Raw genomic sequence first — 22,735 nt, forward strand, 5'->3', positions numbered from 1 at the left:
ACAAAAATTGAATGCCTTTTATGTATGGTTGTTGTAATATATTTTTTATTATTTACAATAGTAATGTCTACGCATGTTGTTTGTTTTATATTTTAATATAAATAGAATATGTAGTGTATATATAGTAGAATATATATATATATATATATAAAATAATAAATTGCATTACACAAATACACATATATCTAAAACATAATATTGTTTATAATTATAGCATATTAATTGTATTCTAAATTAAATGTGTAAATCAATAGATAACGATATTTCTGTTCGACAGACTATTTTCATGTAAACATTTGCCGTTTTTTTTCAGATATTATAAACGGCATAGGTAATGTTGTGGCTGGGGAGTAATGCATGTAAGTGTGGGGAGTAACCAAACCTTAGCCTTCAGAAAATGACGATAGACTGCTCCGTGTTGAACCAGTGAAATGATCTCGTTGTAATGTATCCGAAGGAACGGACACAATGAGTGCTCCTCCATATAAAGATTCAGACAGTAAGGTAACAATTGTTACCAAATATGAGTAAACAGACAGAGCTAATATTGCATCATGGAACAGCTGTTTCACATGCCATATCGTAGGTTGCCATATTTTCAAACTTTAATTTATTTTATTTTAATTACAAAGCATTTATATTGCGATTTCTTGATATTTCGCATTTGTATTATTACAAAGTTTAAATGACAATTTTTAACAAAAGAAATCAATAAATAAAATATTGAAAAAATATTACACAATTAAATTACAATGGGGCAACACACATTGCAACTTAAATTACAATATGGCAACACACATTCCAACTTAAATTACAATATGGCAACACAAATCTTTTTTCAACAACCATTTTCGAAAACTCGAATTCTCATCTCGCATTTTTTGCGTCTCCCTATTCATTCAGAATAAGGCGAGAATGTGAAAGCGAAATTTTTTTTACATGCGAGATATCTCCCTAAGTATGCTTTTCCACAGGCAGATTTTTATTTGGCAAATTTTTTGTTTTTTGGAACAACTCTAGTTTAGTAAAAACGACCCGATTTTTTTGAAATTTTTTCCAGAGGTAGGTATTTTGACCCTAATTATGGGAATGTTTTTTTTTTCTTGGGGGACGTACCCGGTTACCCGGTTATTTGACCCGAAAGTTCGGGTCCGGGTACCCGGTTATACCCGGCTCTACGGATCCGATTAATACAAAATGGGTATCATTTTAAAGGTTATAAAAATACCTTTCCAATGAGTGGTGATATGAGTCACAGCCAAAAAACTGGATTTTGGATCCCTATTTTTATGAAAAACTCCCTAAAAGTCGAACTTGGGTCCATTATGGTCCCCCTCGACTCCTTACTTAAATGATAGACTACAATTTGCTCTTTCCAAAATGGTACGGCATGTGGCTGTATCTATTGTGGATCAAAAGATATGGGCCTTAGAACCCTGCAAACTGACTATGTCAAATTCATTAGTATTATCATGAATATATGCAAATGCAAAGATATGAGATATGACAGGTACCAACACCGGCTACGCGACAGAATCTCCTTTTATATAGAATAGTTTTCTGGGTAGCCGGCCTTCGGCCGGGGATTTATGACTTTCTCCTATGGACAGATACCAACACCTGCTACGCGACAGAATCTCCTTTTATATAGAATAGTTTTGTGGGTAGCCGGCCTTCGGCCGGGGATTTAAGACTTTCTCCTATGGACAGATACCAACACCGGCTACGCGACAGAATCTCCTTTTATATAGAATAGTCTTCTGGGTAGCGGGCCTTCGGCCGGGGATTTAAGACTTTCTCCTATGGACAGGTACCAACACCGGCTACGCGACAGAATCTCCTTTTATATAGAATAGTTTTCTGGGTAGCCGGCCTTCGGCCGGGGATTTAAGACTTTCTCCTATGGACAGGTACCAACACTGGCTACGCGACAGAATCTCCTTTTATATAGAATAGTTTTCTGGGTAGCCGGCCTTCGGCCGGGGATTTAAGACTTTCTCCTATGGACAGATACCAACACCGGCTACGCGACAGAATCTCCTTTTATATAGAATAGTTTTTTGGGTAGCCGGCCTTCGGCCGGGGATTTAAGACTTTCTCCTATGGACAGGTATCAACACCGGCTACGCGACAGAATCTCCTTTTATATAGAATAGTTTTCTGGGTAGACGGCCTTCGGCCGGAGTTTTAAGACTTTCTCCTATGGACAGGTACCAACACCGGCTACGCGACAGAATCTCCTTTTATATAGAATAGTTTTCTGGGTAGCCGGCCTTCGGCCGGGGATTTAAAACTTTCTCCTATGGACAGGTACCAACACCGGCTACGCGACAGAATCTCCTTTTATATAGAATAGTTTTCTGGGTAGCCGGCCTTCGGCCGAGGATTTAAGACTTTCTCCTATGGACAGATACCAACACCGGCTACGCGACAGAATCTCTTTTTATATAGTATAGATTTTTGGGTAGCCGGCCTTCGGCCGGGGATTTAAGACTTTCTCCTATGAACAGGTACCAACACCGGCTACGCGACAGAAGTTTCTTGTTTTTGTAGGGTTCTAAGGCCCATATCTTTTGATCCACAGCCGATACAGCCACATATCACACCATTTTGGAAAGGGCAAATTGTGGTCTATCATTTGAGTCGGTTGTGGAGAGGGACTATAATGGACCCAAGTTCGACTTTTAGGGAGTTTTTCAAAAAAATAGGGGTCCAAAATCCAGTTTTTTGGCCTTCGGCCGGGGATTTAAGACTTTCTTCTATGGACAGGTACCAACACCGGCTACGCGACAGAATCTCCTTTTATATAGAATAGTTTTCTGGGTAGACGGCCTTCGGCCGGGGATTTAAGACTTTCTCCTATGGACAGGTACCAACACTGGCTACGCGACAGAATCTCCTTTTATATAGAATAGTTTTCTGGGTAGCCGGCCTTCGGCCGGGGATTTAAGACTTTCTCCTATGGACAGATACCAACACCGGCTACGCGACAGAATCTCCTTTTATATAGAATAGTTTTTTGGGTAGACGGCCTTCGGCCGGGGATTTAAGACTTTCTCCTATGGACAGGTATCAACACCGGCTACGCGACAGAATCTCCTTTTATATAGAATAGTTTTCTGGGTAGACGGCCTTCGGCCGGAGATTTAAGACTTTCTCCTATGGACAGGTACCAACACCGGCTACGCGACAGAATCTCCTTTTATATAGAATAGTTTTCTGGGTAGCCGGCCTTCGGCCGGGGATTTAAGACTTTCTCCTATGGACAGGTACCAACACCGGCTACGCGACAGATTCTCCTTTTATATAGAATAGTTTTCTGGGTAGCCGGCCTTCGGCCGAGGATTTAAGACGTTCTCCTATGGACAGATACCAACACCGGCTACGCGACAGAATCTCTTTTTATGTAGAATAGATTTTTGGGTAGCCGGCCTTCGGCCGGGGATTTAAGACTTTCTCCTATGGACAGGTACCAACACCGGCTACGCGACAGAAGTTTCTTGTTTTTGTAGGGTTCTAAGGCCCATATCTTTTGATCCACAGCCGATACAGCCACATATCACAGAGGGACTATAATGGACCCAAGTTCGACTTTTAGGGAGTTTTTCAAAAAAATAGGGGTCCAAAATCCAGTTTTTTGGCTGTGTCTCCAAAACGGTTTGAGATAACCCCATCATAATCTTTTATAACCTTTAAAATGATACCCATTTTGTGTTGATCGGATCCGTAGAACCGGGTATAACCGGGTACCCGGACCCGAACTTTCGGGTCAAATAACCGGGTAACCGGGTACGTCCCCCAAGAAAAAAATATATCCCCATAATTAGGGTAAAAATACCTACATCTGGAAAAAATTTCAGAAAAATCTGATCGTTTTTACTAAACTAGAGTTAAGCCAAAGAAAGAAAAAAACGTCAAAAGTGTTTGCATTTTAAAGATTTTTTTAATATTTTATTTATTTTTTTATATATTTCATTATATAAATTGCAAATATTAAAAAGTAAATTTCACTTGCACAAATTAAACAACAGGTTTGTAAACAAAAGCCGGCTGTGTGTCAGTAAAGCGAATAGGTTCAAAAGGAAATGTCAACAAAATTGTTTTCAGCGAACAGAGCAAAGCAGAATTTGCGTGCACGCCATATTCTGAACAGGCAAATTTTGGTTTTTCTTCCTCGCACCTCTCTCGCCTACAAACTCAGTATTTGCCAAATAAAAATCTGCCTGTGGAAAAGCAGACTAACAAATATCCAGAATAAGGCTGTATTTGAGTTTTTCACTGTTCAAAATGCATCAAACTCGACTTAAACATTCCTTTTTACCTCCATGCATTCCTTGGGAATATTTGGTTCAGCATCCATCGTTATCAATAGGATTTTCAATGGCATTTTATTTGTTGTTTTCCAGTTAAAACTTTGCTTACTATCATTTATAATATTCTAAATCGTCACAAAATAAGTATTGTGTGAATATTTTTCATAAAAATATTTATTACTTATGTTTTTGTAGTCAGATCCCTTTGAATTTATTGCCGAAAAAATTCGCACAAAATTTCATCTCATTCTCCTACTCCATGTAATCCAGAATACCTAATTTTTCCCCAAAGCGGATTTTTTTCGTTTTCGAACTTCATTCAGAATAAGGCGAAAGCGAGAATGCGAAAAAATTCCCAAGAAAATGTTGTTCAGAATAAGTCGAAGGGGAAGAGCGAGTAAATTCACGTGGAATTGACATTCAGAATAAGGCTGATTATTTAGTAAATATAATCGTTTAACTCATGCAAACAAAAATTGAATGCCTTTTATGTATGGTTGTTGTAATATATTTTTTATTATTTACAATAGTAATGTCTACGCATGTTGTTTGTTTTATATTTTAATATAAATAGAATATGTAGTGTATATATAGTAGAATATATATATATAAAATAATAAATTGCATTACACAAATACACATATATCTAAAACATAATATTGTTTATAATTATAGCATATTAATTGTATTCTAAATTAAATGTGTAAATCAATAGATAACGATATTTCTGTTCGACAGACTATTTTCATGTAAACATTTGCCGTTTTTTTTCAGATATTATAAACGGCATAGGTAATGTTGTGGCTGGGGAGTAATGCATGTAAGTGTGGGGAGTAACCAAACCTTAGCCTTCAGAAAATGACGATAGACTGCTCCGTGTTGAACCAGTGAAATGATCTCGTTGTAATGTATCCGAAGGAACGGACACAATGAGTGCTCCTCCATATAAAGATTCCATTTCTTCCATTTGCTTAGCAAATGTCTCCTCCAGACGCTATATTAAGGTATTACCAAAAAGAACAAGAACACGTACGTAATTAATCATTCTCTAATGAAAAATAGATTTTCTTTACGGATGTTAATGTGACTATCTAGAATGAGTTACATTATGACACGTATACAAGCGTACGCACACACACAGACAAGAACAATGATCCCATAACTAACAACCGAATGTAGCTTATTAACAATAATAACTATAATATAATATATTTGACTAACCTCTTGTTTTGTTATATATTGTCGATTTTTTTCACGAATGATTGTTAATTGGAGACAGTTAGTTACGAGCAATGTGGTACAATGTTATTCAGTTCATTGCCGCAACCACCGGATTTCTAGGACACTTCACATGCTTTCGTTTACCCAAATAAGCGAATAATATGATCTTCTGACATGAACGATTAAGAATATTGAAAATCTGACTACATTAAGGGATGTTTATGTTTACGGAATACTGAATGTGTGTATGTGTATTATTTTATGTTCGATAAATGTTAGTGTATTAGTCTGATACAAACAGAAGTGAAAGGGCTGACTTATTTACGAACTAAGACAATATGGTATATATAATCTATGTTAGTGTTTTAAATATAAGGAATGCTAATAGGACAGATATTTAATGGAAAGTGTGTTTTATGGCAAAGTAATTCATTGTATCAGCACGCTCCAGAATCTGAATCTGTGGTCTTTTGATTTTCGGTTGCATTCGTCACAATTCTCGGAAGAGAGAATTTCGGTCCTCTTTGGAGAAGAAAACCATCGTATGGTCGATCGTCTTGGCAAGTATTGGAACGTCGCAGTGTTGCACGAAGTTGTGGATCGACTTCGTTAAGAAGAGCTGCTGCTTTTTCGCCTGCCAAGTTTCCATCGTTAAGGGATACTTGGCGCTGCATTGTTGCATAGCTTTCCGGAATGTTGTGAAGAGAGTATGACGCAGTCATAGAAGTTGCCCTCTCTGGTAAAATTGACGGACGTTTAATAACGAAAGACGATGATGGATGCAATAGCGGATGTGGGTTTGCTTGTAATTTCTTCAACTCCTCGGTTGTTGCAAGAGATTTACGACCGAAACGATTAACAACAATATCATCAACGTGTGGGCGAAGATCTACCGTAGATGATGTATCAGAAGCTCTAAATGTTGTTAAAACTTGACTGTTTTCTTCTTTAATCGTATGTATTGCACTTGGTATTGGCGAGGTTTTAATTTCAACAAGATCATCTTGGACAACAGACGTCTTAAAACTTGCTGGTGTCAAGTGTTGATCGGCGTCCTTAGGTTGGGTATATTTCGAATAACTATTCAATCTAGTAGCTATGCTTGTGTCGATTTTATTAATTGGGCGTGCTATAGACATAGAGTGTGATCCATCACGGAGTTCATTGGTCGTTATTGGACGATCCTGTTTGTAGAGAATGGGTGTATTTGGGACGCTCCTACTAAGATCTGGCACTGAACTACGAAAGTTTGAAGTTATGCCAGAAGTAAACATCGACAAGGTCCTTGATCGTAACATTTGTTGTGCATTGTTTAAGAAAGTTCCTTTAGGAACCACACGTGGTATGTCATTAAATATACCCACTAAATGATTAGGCAAAGCAATCGGCGTCTCTAACAAATCCTCGCAAAGTCGGCCGTCCTCTTTTATTCCATATTGTTGCATAAACTCTTTCATGATTAATTTAAAAGTTTCAACCATTCTCTGATTCACGATCAAATGATTGTTAAAGATTTGGAAGGCGATAAGCGGCGTCATGCAATCATTTCGATATTTTTGTTAGTAGAAGAAGTATTGATATAAGTAGTATTGGTAATAGTAGTAGTAGTAAATTAATGTTACGTTTATTAAGGCAGTGGAGTTTATCCAATTAAATACGGCCATAGGCAGCAATAAAAGTAGTAGAAGAAAAAATAAATATTTAAGCTATTATCCATCACAATGTGCATAGACACTATTTTTTACATACGATATAAAAAATATTCAGTTATACATCATCCTTATTCCAGCTGTCGTCGTCTATGTCATCATCACTTCGCATCGACATTGTTTTGATATTCTCTAATGCCATGTACAGACGAGCGTTGTTCACTCTCTCATTCGTTGTTCGACCCTTAATTATGAAGTAATTACTTAATTATGAAGTAATTACTTAGTTCCATTTGTTTCTAGGTCAGTGGAATGAACATGCTTAATTCGCATTGGAATCTAATAGTAAATATTTTCGGGCAATCCAAAATAAAAATTATATTTGGCATTTCTTCTTTTTCAAAAAATGTGGTTTAAATTTATTTCTAAAACTTCTATGCAATCTTTCAAATAGAATACCAAAAGCCGATTAAGGTGGATGCCAAGAATACTTATAATATAAACATCCAAAATTAAAATCTGTACTAAGACAATCGAATGAACTAATATAAATAATTGATTCCAAAAATGTACTTATTTATTTTGTCCATTCGTTCTTATGATTTTTTTCTTTCTGTCTCGTATAGACATTTATTTATCTTCGAGATATACACATTTCTTGAAAGAAAACTATAGTTTTCGTACCCACATAAGTATGTACACACTGCATGCATATACTAAAGTGCAAAAGGAAACGAGAGAAATCCATAGTTAGAATCGCTCTGAGTCGGTTTATAACGTCCCTCCGTCCATGTATCATTGTAAACAAGTTACAGGTCACATTTATGATACGAATGGAATAAATTTGGCTTCTCCTTTATTTGGCGCAAGGAAGAGCCGTATTGAAACAAACGACGTGTCGACAAGTGAAATAAGGACGAATATTAAATTTTATATGCATATTTAACCGTACCCATGTTAAATATTAATATCAAATATATGTATAGTTCTGATATAATTTATTAGTTACCTGTTTTCGTGGCACCAACTGATCTTTCCATTCCCTCAATTCCGCCTTTAAACGGTCATCAATCTGGGCCAGTTTAGCGTGTTCGTGCTCGACCAGAGCTTTGCGCTTTTCATTCTGTAGCTGCTCCAGTTCCCTAAAGTGAATATAAAATATAAATATATGTTTAAAAACAAGTAACGTTTTTATTGAGACTTCTTTCCGATAATCTTTTTAGTTCGTAGCATCTGTGCTTAACACGGATTTTACTTGAGTACTTTTTTTTGTTATGGGAAAAATGAATTTAAACTTTCCAATTTGTAATCAAAAACTGTCAATGGTAATACTAAAAACTAAATTATATATTAAATACAAATCGTTGACCAATATTAATCCTTGTCTTGGGTCGAAAAATTATGACTACGATAATGTCAATCGTATAATTAGTCGTTAGTCGTTTTGTCAATATTTTACTTTAGCAGTGCCTAATGTTGATGCACCCTTTGTATGTTAGACTATATGACTACAAACTAAATATAGTCACATGAAATACATACCTTATTGTGCTCTCTCTTGTAGCTCGTAATTCCTCCAACTGCTTTTGATGTTTTATTTCAAACCTTCTCTCTTCTTGTGTATATCGTTTTTTGTCCTGTTCCTGGAACTGTGTTTGAAAAGGAACTGTGTTAGTAATAATATTTTTCAGAAGGTACCATTTTTACCTTTTTGAAACGTTCTCTTTCAACTTCTGGATCAAGATTGATTGATGATATACGAAGCGATTCTCTAAACATTAGTTCACGTGCTTTCCGCTCGGCTCGAATACGTTTTGGCAGTGCACGCTTTTCTAATGCTTGTTTTTTAAGTAAATCCTCCTCTTTTCGTTGCAGCATACGCTTCACTTGATCCAGTTCTTTTTCGTGTCGAACAATCATTTGATGACGTTGCATAAAACACATCTCCTTCACGTGACGTTTCGAAAGTTGGTGCCGTTCATGCAATTGTTTCTCTTCCAGCTCCCAAAGTAGAGCCTCTCTGGTGCGCATGGCATTTTGCTTTTGTTGTAAAAAGTTTCTGTGAATTGTGGCAAGATGATCACGGTGTTTTTCGCTTAAACGTCTTAATAGTAGCTCGTGCCTCTCTTTTAATGCATCTAGAAAAGCCCTTTCCTTTTCCTCATGATCCAACTCCATAGCGGATCGACGTTGTTTGAATTCATCTTTTCGCTTATCTTTTGGCAGGAGGTCAACTTCTTGTTTAAGCAAATGAATTTCTTGCTTCAGATTTTCCCGGAATATTTTTAGTTCTTTTTCTTGCTCAGCTCGAATCCGTTTGGAAGATGTTCGTAGTTCATGTTCCTGAGCTTGTTCTGTCTTCTCTATTAGTTGCTTATGTTGGCGAGCCAGAGCGTCCATATCCGATTCATATGTTTTCTCAAGAGAGGCGCGCTCCTGTTCGAAACGACGATCTTGTTGTTCTTTGCTTAGTTGCTCCTTTAGTTGTAGATCTGTTTGTTGTTTTTTCTCTTGTTTTTGCAGCATTTTCAATTCCCTCAACTCTTGCTTGCGGAAAACGTGATCGTCATACATTCGTCCCGATTCATCGTCTCCATATATAACTCTACTCGTCGTGGTTGTCACTTGAACGCCATCGATTTCAAATTTTCTGGTTCGTTTTCTTGTCTTTTTCCTCAGATTCTTCAGTTCAATTTCCTCTTTTGTAAGCCCTGAAGCTACACCATAGCCGCTCTTATAACCCGGTTTACGTCGAATAATAACATCATCATCTTCTATTCTGTCCTTTCTTTCAGCGGCGTCAACGTCGACTTCAATGCGACTGTCTTGACTAGCAGTGGTGCAAACGCTTTCTGCATCACTTTTATCAGCTGATACAGCTATTTTGACCTCTGCTCCACGACGGACAATTTTATTATTACTGCCAGTACTCGATTTTATTGAACCAGATTCACTTCCATCTGTCGGTGTCATTCCAGAAGACATAGCAGGAACATGTTCTTGTCTATTTCTATTTCGGTTAACTATAATGTTTATATCATCTGCATCGGGCGACGAAGTACTTTGTTGACTTCTATTGACCTGCCCATTTTGTCTTTTATCGCTTACAACAGTTGCTGAATCAAGGGCCACATTCGAAGTGTTGCCAGTTCCTTGTAAATTACTACTATCCTTGACACGTATTTCATCACCAACCGTAACCACTGATACGTGGCTTGTATCCATCATGTGCTGATCTGCGCTATGATCATGTTGGCTCTCGGAAGGCGTATTATATGCTGAATCATCATCGGTGGTAAATGAAGGACTCACTATAAGAACTTCACTTTCGTCCAGTTTGCGGGCAAGTGTTGTCGACGGACGAAGAGAAGTGTAGCCTCTATCGGTTTCTTCAGTGCTGCTCTGTTCCGTGTGAAGTGTGACTATCATTGATGACTGTTTATGTGGCGGAGGCGGCGACGATGCACCAATACTTTCATCCATGGATGGATAGTCATCGTCTGTCGATGATTCATTTATATGTGTTGATTTATTTTGAACATTAGATACGATAACGACATCACTCGAAGATTGTGGTTGGGATGGTGTTGGTGGCTGTGGTGCCGGCCGGCTCATGGAATTATCAATAACTACTGGTGGATGTGTGCTTGTTACTACGGTTATTTGCCGGGTGCCAGCTTCTAAACTATTTGGTAAGATAACATTTTGCGACAGAACCAATGACGTCTCTGGTTGACATCGGGATGACGACGAGGATGCGTCGCTATTTATAGTGATCATAGAAGTACTTGCGCTCACAATAGCTGTACCAGTACTGAAGCTCTTAGCTGATGATCTCGACGACACTGCCGGAGATATATCGGGTGAAAGTGTGGCTATCGTATCTGTATCCTTCTGGCGAACTGGACTATTTATGTTGCTATTTTCACTTTGCTCATCCCTTTCTTCCACGTTCTTTGGCACTGAAGTTAATGTATCCTCATCAGCTTCGTTGGATTTTGCTGCCACTTCAATAGCTTGTGGTGCTGTATCCTTTGGTTTTGTAATAGCAGGTGTCGGTGGAGGTGGCGCTTTACCCTTCTCCCTCTTCGTAACCTGAAACAAATAATTTCTATTGAAATAAATTTCCTTTTGTATATATACAAATTTAAACCTTTTTATCCACATCTGTGACGCTTGATGTTGTTGTCTTTTCAGGATCTGATACGGGCAGATCTTCAGGAATTTGTTGTAATTGTGGTTGCCGATGTGACTTGTTCCCCACTTCCTTTGACTTGTCCATGGATTCCATGTCATCTTCGTTTGCCATTTTACTTGATGTTGTTGATGATGTTTCGCTTGCTTGTGCTGTTGTTTTTTGTTCCGCAGCATCTTGTTTGTTTGTTTGTAAATTATTAGTTTGAGATGGTTCTTTAGTATCTCTAAGGGTACCTTGTACTGAAACTGTGATTAGTGGGAAAATGCATTATAATTGCTAGTAATATTATATATATTAAAGAATACATACTTTTGTCAATGTCTTGGCTTTGAACTGAAGCGGAATCATCGTCCAAATCTAGTGGGAGCGCTGAGTTGCGGGGTTCCTGAGTTAAAAAGAAATATAATTATTATTATATATTCGTGTAAAACGGCTAATCAAAAAGCGTGTAATTTATCTGCAACTGAAAATCTATATATAAAACTTGCAGTTAGGAGAAGTCTTGCAAAAGTTAAATTAAGGAAACAATTTATAAAATTTATTGATATGACAAAGCGAATAACAATTTACACTGCTCGTCAGTAGTAAATTAAACTATTAATAGAAAAAAAAATAAATAATAAAAGAAAGAAACTAATTTGAATGTACATACATAGTCTGCACGACTTACCAACCCTCTGATAAAGAGATCTTCTTTTCACTTGACGTTTTAGCTTCTAAAGCAACAATGATTATGTGCAGTTTAGAATTTAATTTATAAGTGAATTAGCGGCGTGTAGGAAAGAGTATGATAGAATGTAGTTAATATACTTAGTAAAATTACTGTCAATGATTATATAAAAATATCAACTGCTAAATATGTACAGCTTTCTAAGAAAATGTCATATAAATTTCGAAAAAATAACAAGACAAAAATGATATCATAACCACAGCGCTATATTCCACATGTTTAAACCAAACGAGTATAATAAGTAAGTAGCGATATTAGTTGCTAATATTTGAATAAAGACTCAACGTCATATTATATTAGGATGGATTCATTGTGCGTATCAATAAAACTACGTATCAATAAAAATTGCTGCTCTTTATATTCTTATTCTCAACTTTAACATTTCTATATTTAATAAAAAATCTATTCATATTGTTTGTATTTTAGCAATGGTTAGATGCGCAAATATTTCAATATAATAAAAGAAAGCAATTACCTCTGCTTCGTCATCTACCACTTCTTCAACAACTTCAGCTCTATATTCTAATAACAAGTCTTTGATTGGTTTGGCATCTAGATCGCGATTAATAAACGCATGTTGTAATAATATTTCCGTTGACGGTCTTTGATTTGGGTCCTGAAAAAGCGAAATATAAATTAACTGAATTGTCTTAGAGTATATTGAATAGAACTACCTTTACGAGGGCATTTTTTAAAAAGTCATTAAATTCTTTACTCCACCTGGATGGTTGGTCTAATCGGGGTGGATCGCTTTTCTGTATCTTCAGCAGAACTCTCATTGGAGACATTTCGCTATTTGGTGGTTCCATTTGAGCTAACTCAATGAGGGTAATACCGAGTGACCAGATATCAACTTTCTGATCATAGGGATTGTCACGAAAAGTTTCACACAATACAAGTTCGGGAGCCATCCAGTATGGTGTTCCTATGAATGTGTCGTGCTTCTGGAGAGTATGTTTATTTTTGGCCGATACTCCAAAATCGGCTGAAATTTCATACATTTATTATTGTTACTGTTTATATGTTGATATGCTGCTGCTCAACTCACCTAATTTGACACCGCCTTCCATCGTCAACAGGACATTACCGGCTTTAAGATCGCGGTGAATAACTTTATTCTTATGCAAAAAGTCTAATCCCTCTGTCATGTGTTTGCATACATAGGCAATTTGTGGTTCATTCAATGGTTTTTCCAATTCGACCATTATACTATCTAATGCTCCGCCATCACAATACTCAATAAGCATCTGTATTTATTAAACGGCCCCGCTCGTTTATAATATTTTTTTAATGATAAATTTATTAAGTGTACATACCCATAGTTTAAGTTCAACAAAAAATGCTTCATACAATTCGACTATATTTGGGTGTCTAATTTCCGATAATATATCAATTTCCACCATGTGATCACTTAAATCGGTAACAGCTTCCAAAATACACATTTTTGCCGCAGCGAATTGTCTGGTCTCCTTATGTTGGGCTTTGTATACTTTTCCGAAAGCTCCATCGCCCAGTTCGCCGACAATCTCCCATATTTCGGCAGGGTCAGTATCCATTTTGATATTATTGCCATGGCGCTTCTTTTTGGCTTCACCGCTTCCCAAATGAAAGACCTTTTTAAGATTATTAATGAACGACATGCCCTGCCTATACGAGTCTAATCTTTGTGGTTGTTGTCTTTGTTAGGGAATCTTCGATTACACTAGATGTTTCCAATGATTAGTACGTGTTGCCTATTACTGATTCCATTTATGTCCATGAACTCCACTCAATACTATTTAAGGCAACATTCATATACCACCTCGTCGTTGTCCTTGCGATATTATTCGTAACGTGCTACTTTGCAGCAATTTTCTATATAAACATAAGAAAAACATAGTATGTATTTAGATTTTTGATTTTAGATTTTAAAGTAAACATGATTATTGGTCTGTTCCCGTACTGCAAGAATCTACTAGATTTTACTATTTTCTTCGATATCATAAAGGAAAATTCGTTATCGTAGTAAAAAATAGTACATTATTGCAGTACGGGAACAGGCCCTATATAAGAAGCATATTGTATGTAAAAAATGCCTATTGCCTTTCCTAAGACTACATAGAGGAATGACATCATGGTATAGACATATTTCAATGAAACTACTTGGGAAGTGCTTCATACCACCGATTGATTTTTTGCAGTCTATTTCATTGCACGTTCTGCTTGCTTCTGTCAGATATTTGCTTCTTTCTTTTTTAATCTAATTATGTGATGTTGAACCTACGAATGACACATTTTCCATAATGTTGTACTTTCTGTTTATGCACGGCCATTCGCTACGACTAGTGCCATGTTCCAATCCAGAAACCATAAGAAATTGTCACTATCTTTTAATTAATGCTGCAAGCTCCGACATTTGCTCAAAATAATGGCACTGATCATCACGCATTAATCGTTTACTTCTTATTGATTTCTTTTTTTTTTTTAAAGAATACAATCATCATTTTATTTCAAAATGTTGGGGAGAACATATCATTGATGTGATGTATCTATGCACAATTTTCATACATTTCGTATGTAAGTTGACGTCACAATTGTCGGAACACACGAAACATATGATAAAACATATGTGTTGCAATGTTCGTAGCTTTAGCTATGTGTAGTTATGTGAACATGCACACATCGTAATCTAGTCATATAGTAATTTAATCGTACTAAGCGACCGACAGGCCCATAGCAAATATCCAATATTTTTTTTTTATATTTTGCACTGGGCGACAACACGGCGTGCAGACAAAATATTTTTTTATTTAAGAATTAATTGCAAGTGAGTACATTATTAATGCAACATAAAATGTTAATTCGATGTAATTAAGCACTTCTTATCATATATACCTATTGTCTAGTAATGAAAAAAATAAAATAAAAATTATAAAATTTTACACAATGTTTCTGGTAGTCTTTGCTAATTATTATAGAATGTATACATACATATTTACAACAGCAATCATGAACGGCAAGTTAAGAGATCGAATTATTCGCCTATTTAACTAAGGTTGGTAAATTTTTGTAATATAACATTTACGTATTAGTTTATATGTAAATAAAACACAATAGAAAAACAAATATTTAGTTAACGAAGGATGGACCAAAGAACAGAGCTAAGAATGCTGATGACGCCGATATGATTGTTAAGGTATTTTACGCCGATCAATAGTAAGAAAGGCGTACTCGTACAACAATATTAATGGTCTGTTCCGGACTGCAAGAATCTACTATTTTTTACTACGATAACGAATTTTCCTTTATGATATCGAAGAAAATAGTAAAATCGAGTAGATTCTTGCAGTACGGGAACAGAGCCAAACAATAATAAAAATTATGGCTATAATACAATTGAACATTTGTTCAGACCAGATTCTGTGAAAAAGTATGTCAACCTACGTGTATGTTTTTAAAATTAAAATATTTTTAGATTGATTTATTAAGATGCATGGATTATTCAATAATTAGTCTGTCTCGAACATTTTGTTACCATGTAAAACTCTAAAGGTTGTTACGGTGGGAACACCCCTCGCTGAAATTCACGATATCTGCGTTTAGTCCACAGGGAATCAGCCAAAAATAAAATATTTCGAAGCCAGTTTAGGAGACCACCGCAACGCCGTTAAACTTTTATAAGTAGCTTGGTTTTAGAGACTCGATTTGATGATTTGGAAGAAGAGCGAACCAAGAAGAAATGGAATGAAAATGGCGGTTAGTCATCTATACCGTCTTATTCTTAGGATTGCTTTAACTATTGAACTGAGATGGTGGTGCGAGAGAAACAACCAGCTACACAACGCAATTAAGAAATTAGTAGGAGATGATAAAACACACATTAAATTACTAAATGATAAAACACACATCAAACTTTGGGCGTAGTTTTTTCTCTTCAATCATGTTGCTCTTATTTTTGTAGCAAAAATATAAGATATTTCGGCAGATACTTTTTGTCACTACAAATAACTAAACGATTTACCAGAGAGTGTTGTTGGGAATGTGTATAAACGTCACGAGCGTATAAATTTTCACATTTTAGAAATCCACTCGAATATTTCGGATATCTTATGGACACCTTAATACTTTCGGCACATACGAATTTTGTAGGATACTTTTTATGTTGTTTTCCTTTTCAAACAATTACACGAAACAATTAAACTTTGTAATGCATCACTTTTTACTTGGTCACTATTTTTCACGTTGAAGTCATGCACAGAAAATACGGCCGATCTACTTTTAATTTTAAGGCGATTAACTTTACGATATATGCGACCGTCATTAATAATTTTTGCCGCCGTCATGTACTTTCACGGTAGTAGCTCCGTTCCCATATATTTTGATGATGGGAATGGTAAAGAAGTGCTGATGTTTTGTTGAGTGTAAAAAAAGCATAAATCAATGTGTAGTGGTAAGAATGGTACAATTATACAAGGTAGAGTAGCTTTTGTTAGAAAGGAGAAAATAACTTATGGGAAATAATGTCAGAATAAATAACATATTTTTAATATTTTACCAAAAAACGCGAATAATGAACGGAATGTCATGTTTTCTTTTCAAAATTGGAGATATGATTTACATGTTGTTTCATTCACAAATCATACATTTCTTCTTACAAATGTTGTAAAATTCATCTTCAAAAAATCGATTTTCGAATATATTCTGTTATATTTTTCAAAACATTACACACACAGCCACACATTTTGTATATGACTTTGACATAACAAGGCACAGTAAGAAAAAAATTTTAATTTACATGTTCCTATGGACTACATTGAATAATTGTACCATGCCATGAATATATTCATTAAGTGGAAATACATAAGAGGACTTCAGGCTTGGCATGATGCAATAATAATTGTTTCTGTTTACTGGATATTTGGGGAACAAGTCTAGTTTAGGGCCCCCTCCCGGATCGTTTTGAAATTTTTACCACATGTAGTCCTTGGGGCCCTGATTATAACAGCATATATTTTTTCTTGCGGAAATCGGTATTTCCGGAGATATGGACCTCCAAAGTTCCGTTGGGACCTTGTATTTTTTTATTACAAAAATATAATATAAATATCTAATAAGTCCATACTTTCTGAGATATGGCTGAAACACAAGTTGCAAAAATGTGTTAGAGGGTAGCCGGCCTTCGGCCGGTGATTAAGACTTTCTCCTATGAACAGATGACAACACCGGCTACGCGACAGAATCTTCTTTTAATAAGAATAGTGTTTATGGGTAGCCGGCCTTCGGCCGGGGATTTAAAACTTTCTCCTATGAACAGATGGCAACACCGGCTACGCGACAGAATATCCTTTTAATTAGAACAGTGTTTGTGGGTATACGGCCTTCGGCCGTGGATTTAAAACTTTCTCCTATGGTCAGATGGCTACTCTGGCTACGCGAAAGAATTTTCCCTTCATAAACATTGTATCACCAATCACCATACATTTACTCTTTAATACATATATTTATCCTTTAAAATGATACCCATACTGCCTTGACCAATATTACACATGGAAGGTACTTACCGAAATTTGGAGACCCATATCTCAGAAAGTATGCACATATTTCATATGAATATAACATTTTTGTAATTAGGGCTTCAAATGCTTTGAAATGATACCCATACAAGGGTCCAAACGGAAATTTGAAGGCCCATATCTCCGGAAATACCTATTTCCACAAGAAAAAACATGTGGTAAAAATTTCAAAAAGATCCGTGAGGGGGCCCTAAACTAGACTTAAGCCAAAACGTCTTACTCTCTGAACTAGAACTTACTGAGTAAATGTTACTGGAAAAGTAACCAGACACACCTAATAAGGTGTATGTATCAAAACAAAAACCTTTGTTTTTGTCTCGACCATCTGTCAAAATTTGCCTTATAATATTTCACATTGTTGGCAACATTGCACATCGAATTCAAGAAGAAATTGCGCACTCTGACAGTTAATCGAGACATCAGCTGCGATTAAAGGACTACCTATTTATTGTACCATGTCTGAGCATGTGAAGTTGTTTTTTTTTATTGTAAAATAATACAGGAGAACGGCGTCAAAAATTAAATGTGACTCTGATATTCCTTTATAAATTGGAATTTGTTACAAAGATAATTTAACAAGCCTGAATCCTGGTAGAGTAACTTCTGGTATTGTGGACCATGCGTCAAATGTGGACCACCCCCCATATCTAAGAAAATGCGTGAAATATGCCAATGGCACCTTGATAAATGTTTTCCTAATTAGTGAAAACAAACATCAAAGTTGGTTTTTAATAAATAATTGCAATGTTGAAAATTTAGTAGGTGAAAATGTAGCTCTGATTGCAAAAGTGTGATTTGAAATTTTTTTAGCACAATAGTCGAACGATTTTGTAAAATAGTCGAACATTTTGTTTTTCTCGAATATAAAGAGGTTATGTGGTTTTCTTGTTTTCTTTAACAAAAATACACGTTTATCTGTAATTACTTTCGGTTATTTTTAAATTTTTATTCATTTTTGAAGCCGATAATTATTTTTAAATAAAAATATTCAATGTCGGGTAATGTGGACCACTATAAAAAAGTGGGACATTTTCATGAGGACGAGTTCGAAACAAGGGCGCATTTAATCTGCGAGGAGGTATTCAATCCTCTGAAAACTCGATATCCGAAATTATAGGTGCCTCGGTTGGATAATGAAGCAAGGACCTTCAAAATACCGCAAATGGGGTGGTACCCTTAAATGGGGGCAATTCCAAAACATGGACCCATATATTTTTGCATTCATTGTTACCCAAGAGTGCAATAAATTGAAATTTATCACAATTAATCCACAACCTACCTTTAACTACTGATCCTCATTACCCACACATACTGGTCCACATTACCCGCCAAGTTATTTTTATATGCAGATTAGAGTTTTTTGAAATATAATGCAATAACATTTTTATGGACAAATATATATAATTTTTGACCTGGAATATAATTAGCCAACAAATCTACCATGCTGTGAAAACAATTTGTTTTTATTTTTTACCGTTGTTACGCCCACAATATCAAAAAAAGAAAATGGTGGTCCACATTACCCGAAGTTACTCTATATGTTTCGCCCTTTATAAATTTGTACAAATTTAAAAATTTTAAATTTTTGCCATATTTTTGTTAGACCTTTTTTTGAAATTGAAGTTATTTTGAAGCGTTTCCTTTTATAAACCATGATGTATTTTATAAACCATGATGCAATAATAAGGTGATGTATCAAAACAAAAACCTTTGTTTTTGTCTCGACCATCTGTCGAATTTTTCTTTATAATATTTCACATGGTTGGCAACACTGCACATCGAATTCAAGTAAAAATTACCCACTTTGACAGTTAATCGAGACATCAGCTGCGCTAATGGTGTTTCTACACGATATGTATTTTACATATGTGCTGTCACTTTTTTACATATGGAAACATACGGAAATTTCAATGTGTCAAAACGATATGCAATTACATATGTATTTTTTTCCGAATAGGACGCGCTCTATTTTCGTATGTGAAACATTAGGAAATCAGCTGTTTGAATGAAACACATTGTTGGAAGAAAATATTTCAATTGCAATTCAAAGAAAAGGATGAAAAGGCAACAATTACAAATTATTATTTCGTTTGTAGGTGTTTAATAAAAAAATGATGTTGATTTAAGAAAAAATAAAAGTGTTTTTTTGTTTATAGGTTATGTCATATGTAAAATACATATGCCGACTTGAACACAAAAATAAATGTTTTGTGTACACTGCTAATTTTGACACACATAAGGAATTACATATGGATGAAATAAGTGACAGCACATATGTAAAATACATATCGTGTAAAAACACCATAAATGGACTACCTATTCATTGTGCCATGAATTTAACGTACTACTTGTTTATCCAGTCGATTCATATTCGTATATGTGAATCTTCCCTAAATTGACAGTTGAACGACAAATACAATTGTGTGGACCGTAGTTTTAGTACAAATTAGTACTATTCGTTGGACTATGTATGGTGCGATTTTTTGGTATCCCAGCTCTGCTACTATTTTTTATTTTTTTTTTCATTAAACCAATTGAAAATATCAATAAATTTCGAAACTTTTGGATTGTTGGATAAACAAAGCATATGGTGTTCTATTGAAATTCCAAATCAAAACCCTGAAGTCAAACGAACTGTGACATTATGAATTCGGAGGAAGAACGCCTACGAACCTTTTCCACTTGGCCTGTGAACGCTCCAGTTTACCCAAACGCATTAGCGAAGAATGGATTTTTTGCGACAGGAAACTTTCTTGAAGCAAGTTGTCATTGGTGTAATTGCAGAATCAGCGACTGGGAGTATGGAGACGAAGTACAACAGAGACATTTGGCAGCCAGCCCACAATGTGATTTTATTACAAATTATGCAAATTGTGGAAACGTCCGAATACAGGAAATGCCACACTCGACTTCAGACATAGACAATGCCTCTGCTCTTATAACCCCAGATACACAACAATCATCAGATTTAATGATAGAAGCAAATAGATTGGCGACTTTTAAAAATTGGCCGGTATTGTAAAAATATGTATAGAATTTGACAACCAATTGACAAAAATGTATTTTTTATCGACAGAATCCCAACATATCTCCTGAATCATTGGCGAAAGCTGGGTTTTTCTATTTGAATCGATCAGATCAAGTTATGTGCGCATGGTGCAAAGGAGTAATTGCACAGTGGGAAAAACAGGACAACGCATTTCAGGAGCACCGACGATTTTTTCCTGGTTGTCCCCGTGCACAATTGGGGCCGCTAATAGAAATAGCTAGTGCTGGAATAAGAGATCTGGGCATACAACAAATCTCTCCAGCAAAAAATCCAAAATATTCATCCTTAGACGCTAGATTACGTACCTACACAAACTGGCCAATACCAGATATTCAAAAGCCAGAAAGTTTGGCTCAGGCCGGGCTTTACTATCAAGGGGTTGATGATCAAGTTAGATGTTTTCATTGTAATATGGGATTGCGGTCATGGGAGAAAGAAGACGACCCTTGGTTTGAACACGCAAAATGGTAATTAGTGGTTATATTCCATTTTTCATTGCAAAACAAAAACTATATAAAATTGTCTATATATTAAGATATAACGCAAAGGTATTTTTTAAAGCTTATTAATTAATACAGGGTAATTTTTCGGAATTCCTTATCTCGCATAATGTGGACATTAAAATTTCTCATATTTATTAAACAAATTATGTGATAAATTTGATATTGCAACAATGGTTTCAAATGTTTTAAACATGAATGACAAAAAAGTCCAAATCAGGAATCATTATGTGACCTATTTTCAATTCAAATGATTCAAACATATGAATTGTAAGCCATTATGCTGCCTAGTACAGAATTTCTGACACCCGGGAATTACATTTTTTGTATTCGTTTAATTTAAAAAAGCGGGAGTTACGGTAACGTGAGTCCTAGGTATGGTTTAGTCATAATAATCTAACTTCTGGTTTAAGATTAATGTTCTCATCTTTCGGTATTTGGTTGTAAAATTTGGCAGTACATTCTGGTAAGTTTTTCTCACGGTGCTTTATTTTATAGGTATCCTATGTGTCAATTTGTACGATTGGTCAAGGGCGCTAAATATATAGAAGATGTTCAAGAAATGACCAGAAGATCCAACCCAACAGAGAATCTCATAACTCCTATTATGACCATTGACGAAGCTATGTTAACGCCACCTGTACGGTTAGCTCTTGAGATGGGTGTGGATGGCGGCGTTATACGCAACGAGACACTGCGACAGCTCAACCATACGGGTAGACCATATGAAACTGTTGAAGATCTGCTGAAGGCTGTGTTCGATGGTAATGAAAATAGCGATGAACAGAACATTCAAAGTATAGAAACGTCATGTAGAGGTGAATGTACGGGAATTATCAACTCTAGCGCACAACCTATTGAATCGAATAATGCCGAACAATTTGAAAGTAATAGTACTTCGTCCGTATCTACGGCTACAAACAATATTGGAGATGGTAGAAAAGCCGTTGGGCCCAATTCTGAATCAAAGTCAAACGAATGTGTACGTAGTGCATCACCGACGTCAAGGGGCAAAGAACAGTCGGCAACTGAGTTATTATCATTGGAAGAGGAAAATCGTAAGCTAAAGGATGCCCGGCTTTGCAAAATATGTTTGGATGAAGAAGTTGCAGTAGTTTATCTTCCCTGCGGTCATTTGGGTAAGTAAAATCGCTTTTATCAAAGATAAAAAATAATTTAATTATATTTACAGTATCTTGCGTCCAATGTGCCCCCGGCGTTGAGCAATGTCCATTGTGCCGCACAGCTATAAAAGGATTTGTTAGAACATATCTTTCATAAGTTAAATGCCTATTTATTTCTCCGTTTGTTAAGGAATGTTTTACTGAACTAACTAATGTATAAAAAAGTTCCATTATTACATATGTCATTAATATCTTTTATGTTAGAAAACTTACACAATGTGAAAAATATAAAGAGTTGGTCTCTTAAATATCTCACCCCTTGCATTAAATTTTTTATGTGTTTATATATTTAACACTAGATTTACGAATGTTGAGTATATACCTATTTTTATGAAAGTG

The 22,735-nt window shown here is 35.7% G+C and overlaps 2 protein-coding genes across 2 annotated transcripts; one reads left to right on the forward strand and one right to left on the reverse strand.

Annotated features, from left to right (window-relative positions):
* Nucleotides 1-5,137: 5,137 nt before the first annotated feature.
* Nucleotides 5,138-13,767, reverse strand: LOC133330101 (serine/threonine-protein kinase 10). Its single transcript, XM_061538570.1, has 11 exons — nucleotides 13,428-13,767; nucleotides 13,160-13,358; nucleotides 12,786-13,096; nucleotides 12,587-12,727; nucleotides 12,056-12,097; nucleotides 11,691-11,766; nucleotides 11,337-11,620; nucleotides 8,891-11,278; nucleotides 8,726-8,832; nucleotides 8,193-8,325; nucleotides 5,138-5,307 (listed from the first exon to the last, which is right to left on the reverse strand). Exons 1-11 carry the CDS (start codon nucleotides 13,749-13,751, stop codon nucleotides 5,158-5,160), a joined length of 4,155 nt encoding a protein of 1,384 aa, XP_061394554.1. The 5' UTR covers nucleotides 13,752-13,767; the 3' UTR covers nucleotides 5,138-5,157.
* A 6,540-nt stretch (nucleotides 13,768-20,307) lies between these two features.
* LOC133330096 (death-associated inhibitor of apoptosis 2) lies at nucleotides 20,308-22,531 on the forward strand. Its single transcript, XM_061538564.1, has 4 exons — nucleotides 20,308-20,676; nucleotides 20,740-21,179; nucleotides 21,711-22,351; nucleotides 22,405-22,531. The coding sequence occupies exons 1-4, from the start codon at nucleotides 20,308-20,310 to the stop codon at nucleotides 22,491-22,493; spliced, it is 1,539 nt and encodes a 512-aa protein (XP_061394548.1). The 3' UTR covers nucleotides 22,494-22,531.
* Nucleotides 22,532-22,735: the final 204 nt, after the last annotated feature.

Source organism: Musca vetustissima, unplaced genomic scaffold (genome assembly GCF_032173495.1).
Source record: "Musca vetustissima isolate MV318-11 ecotype Yass unplaced genomic scaffold, APGP_CSIRO_Mvet_v1 utg4481, whole genome shotgun sequence".
Lineage (NCBI taxonomy): Eukaryota > Metazoa > Arthropoda > Insecta > Diptera > Muscidae > Musca > Musca vetustissima.

Bases quoted from the DNA above. Each gene is read 5' to 3' on its own strand.
- LOC133330101 (XM_061538570.1), bottom strand. From the start codon at position 13,751: ATGTCGTTCATTAATAATCTTAAAAAGGTCTTTCATTTGGGAAGCGGT. The intron at 12,098-12,586 runs GTAATTGCTTTC...TTGTTGCTTTAG, and splicing joins TGGTAGATGACGAAGCAGAG to AAGCTAAAACGTCAAGTGAA. The intron at 5,308-8,192 runs GTAACTAATAAA...ACCTTAATATAG, and splicing joins AGTTGGTGCCACGAAAACAG to CGTCTGGAGGAGACATTTGC.
- LOC133330096 (XM_061538564.1), top strand. From the start codon at position 20,308: ATGAATTCGGAGGAAGAACGCCTACGAACCTTTTCCACTTGGCCTGTG. The intron at 20,677-20,739 runs GTATTGTAAAAA...TTTTATCGACAG, and splicing joins CGACTTTTAAAAATTGGCCG to AATCCCAACATATCTCCTGA. The intron at 21,180-21,710 runs GTAATTAGTGGT...TTTATTTTATAG, and splicing joins TGGTTTGAACACGCAAAATG to GTATCCTATGTGTCAATTTG.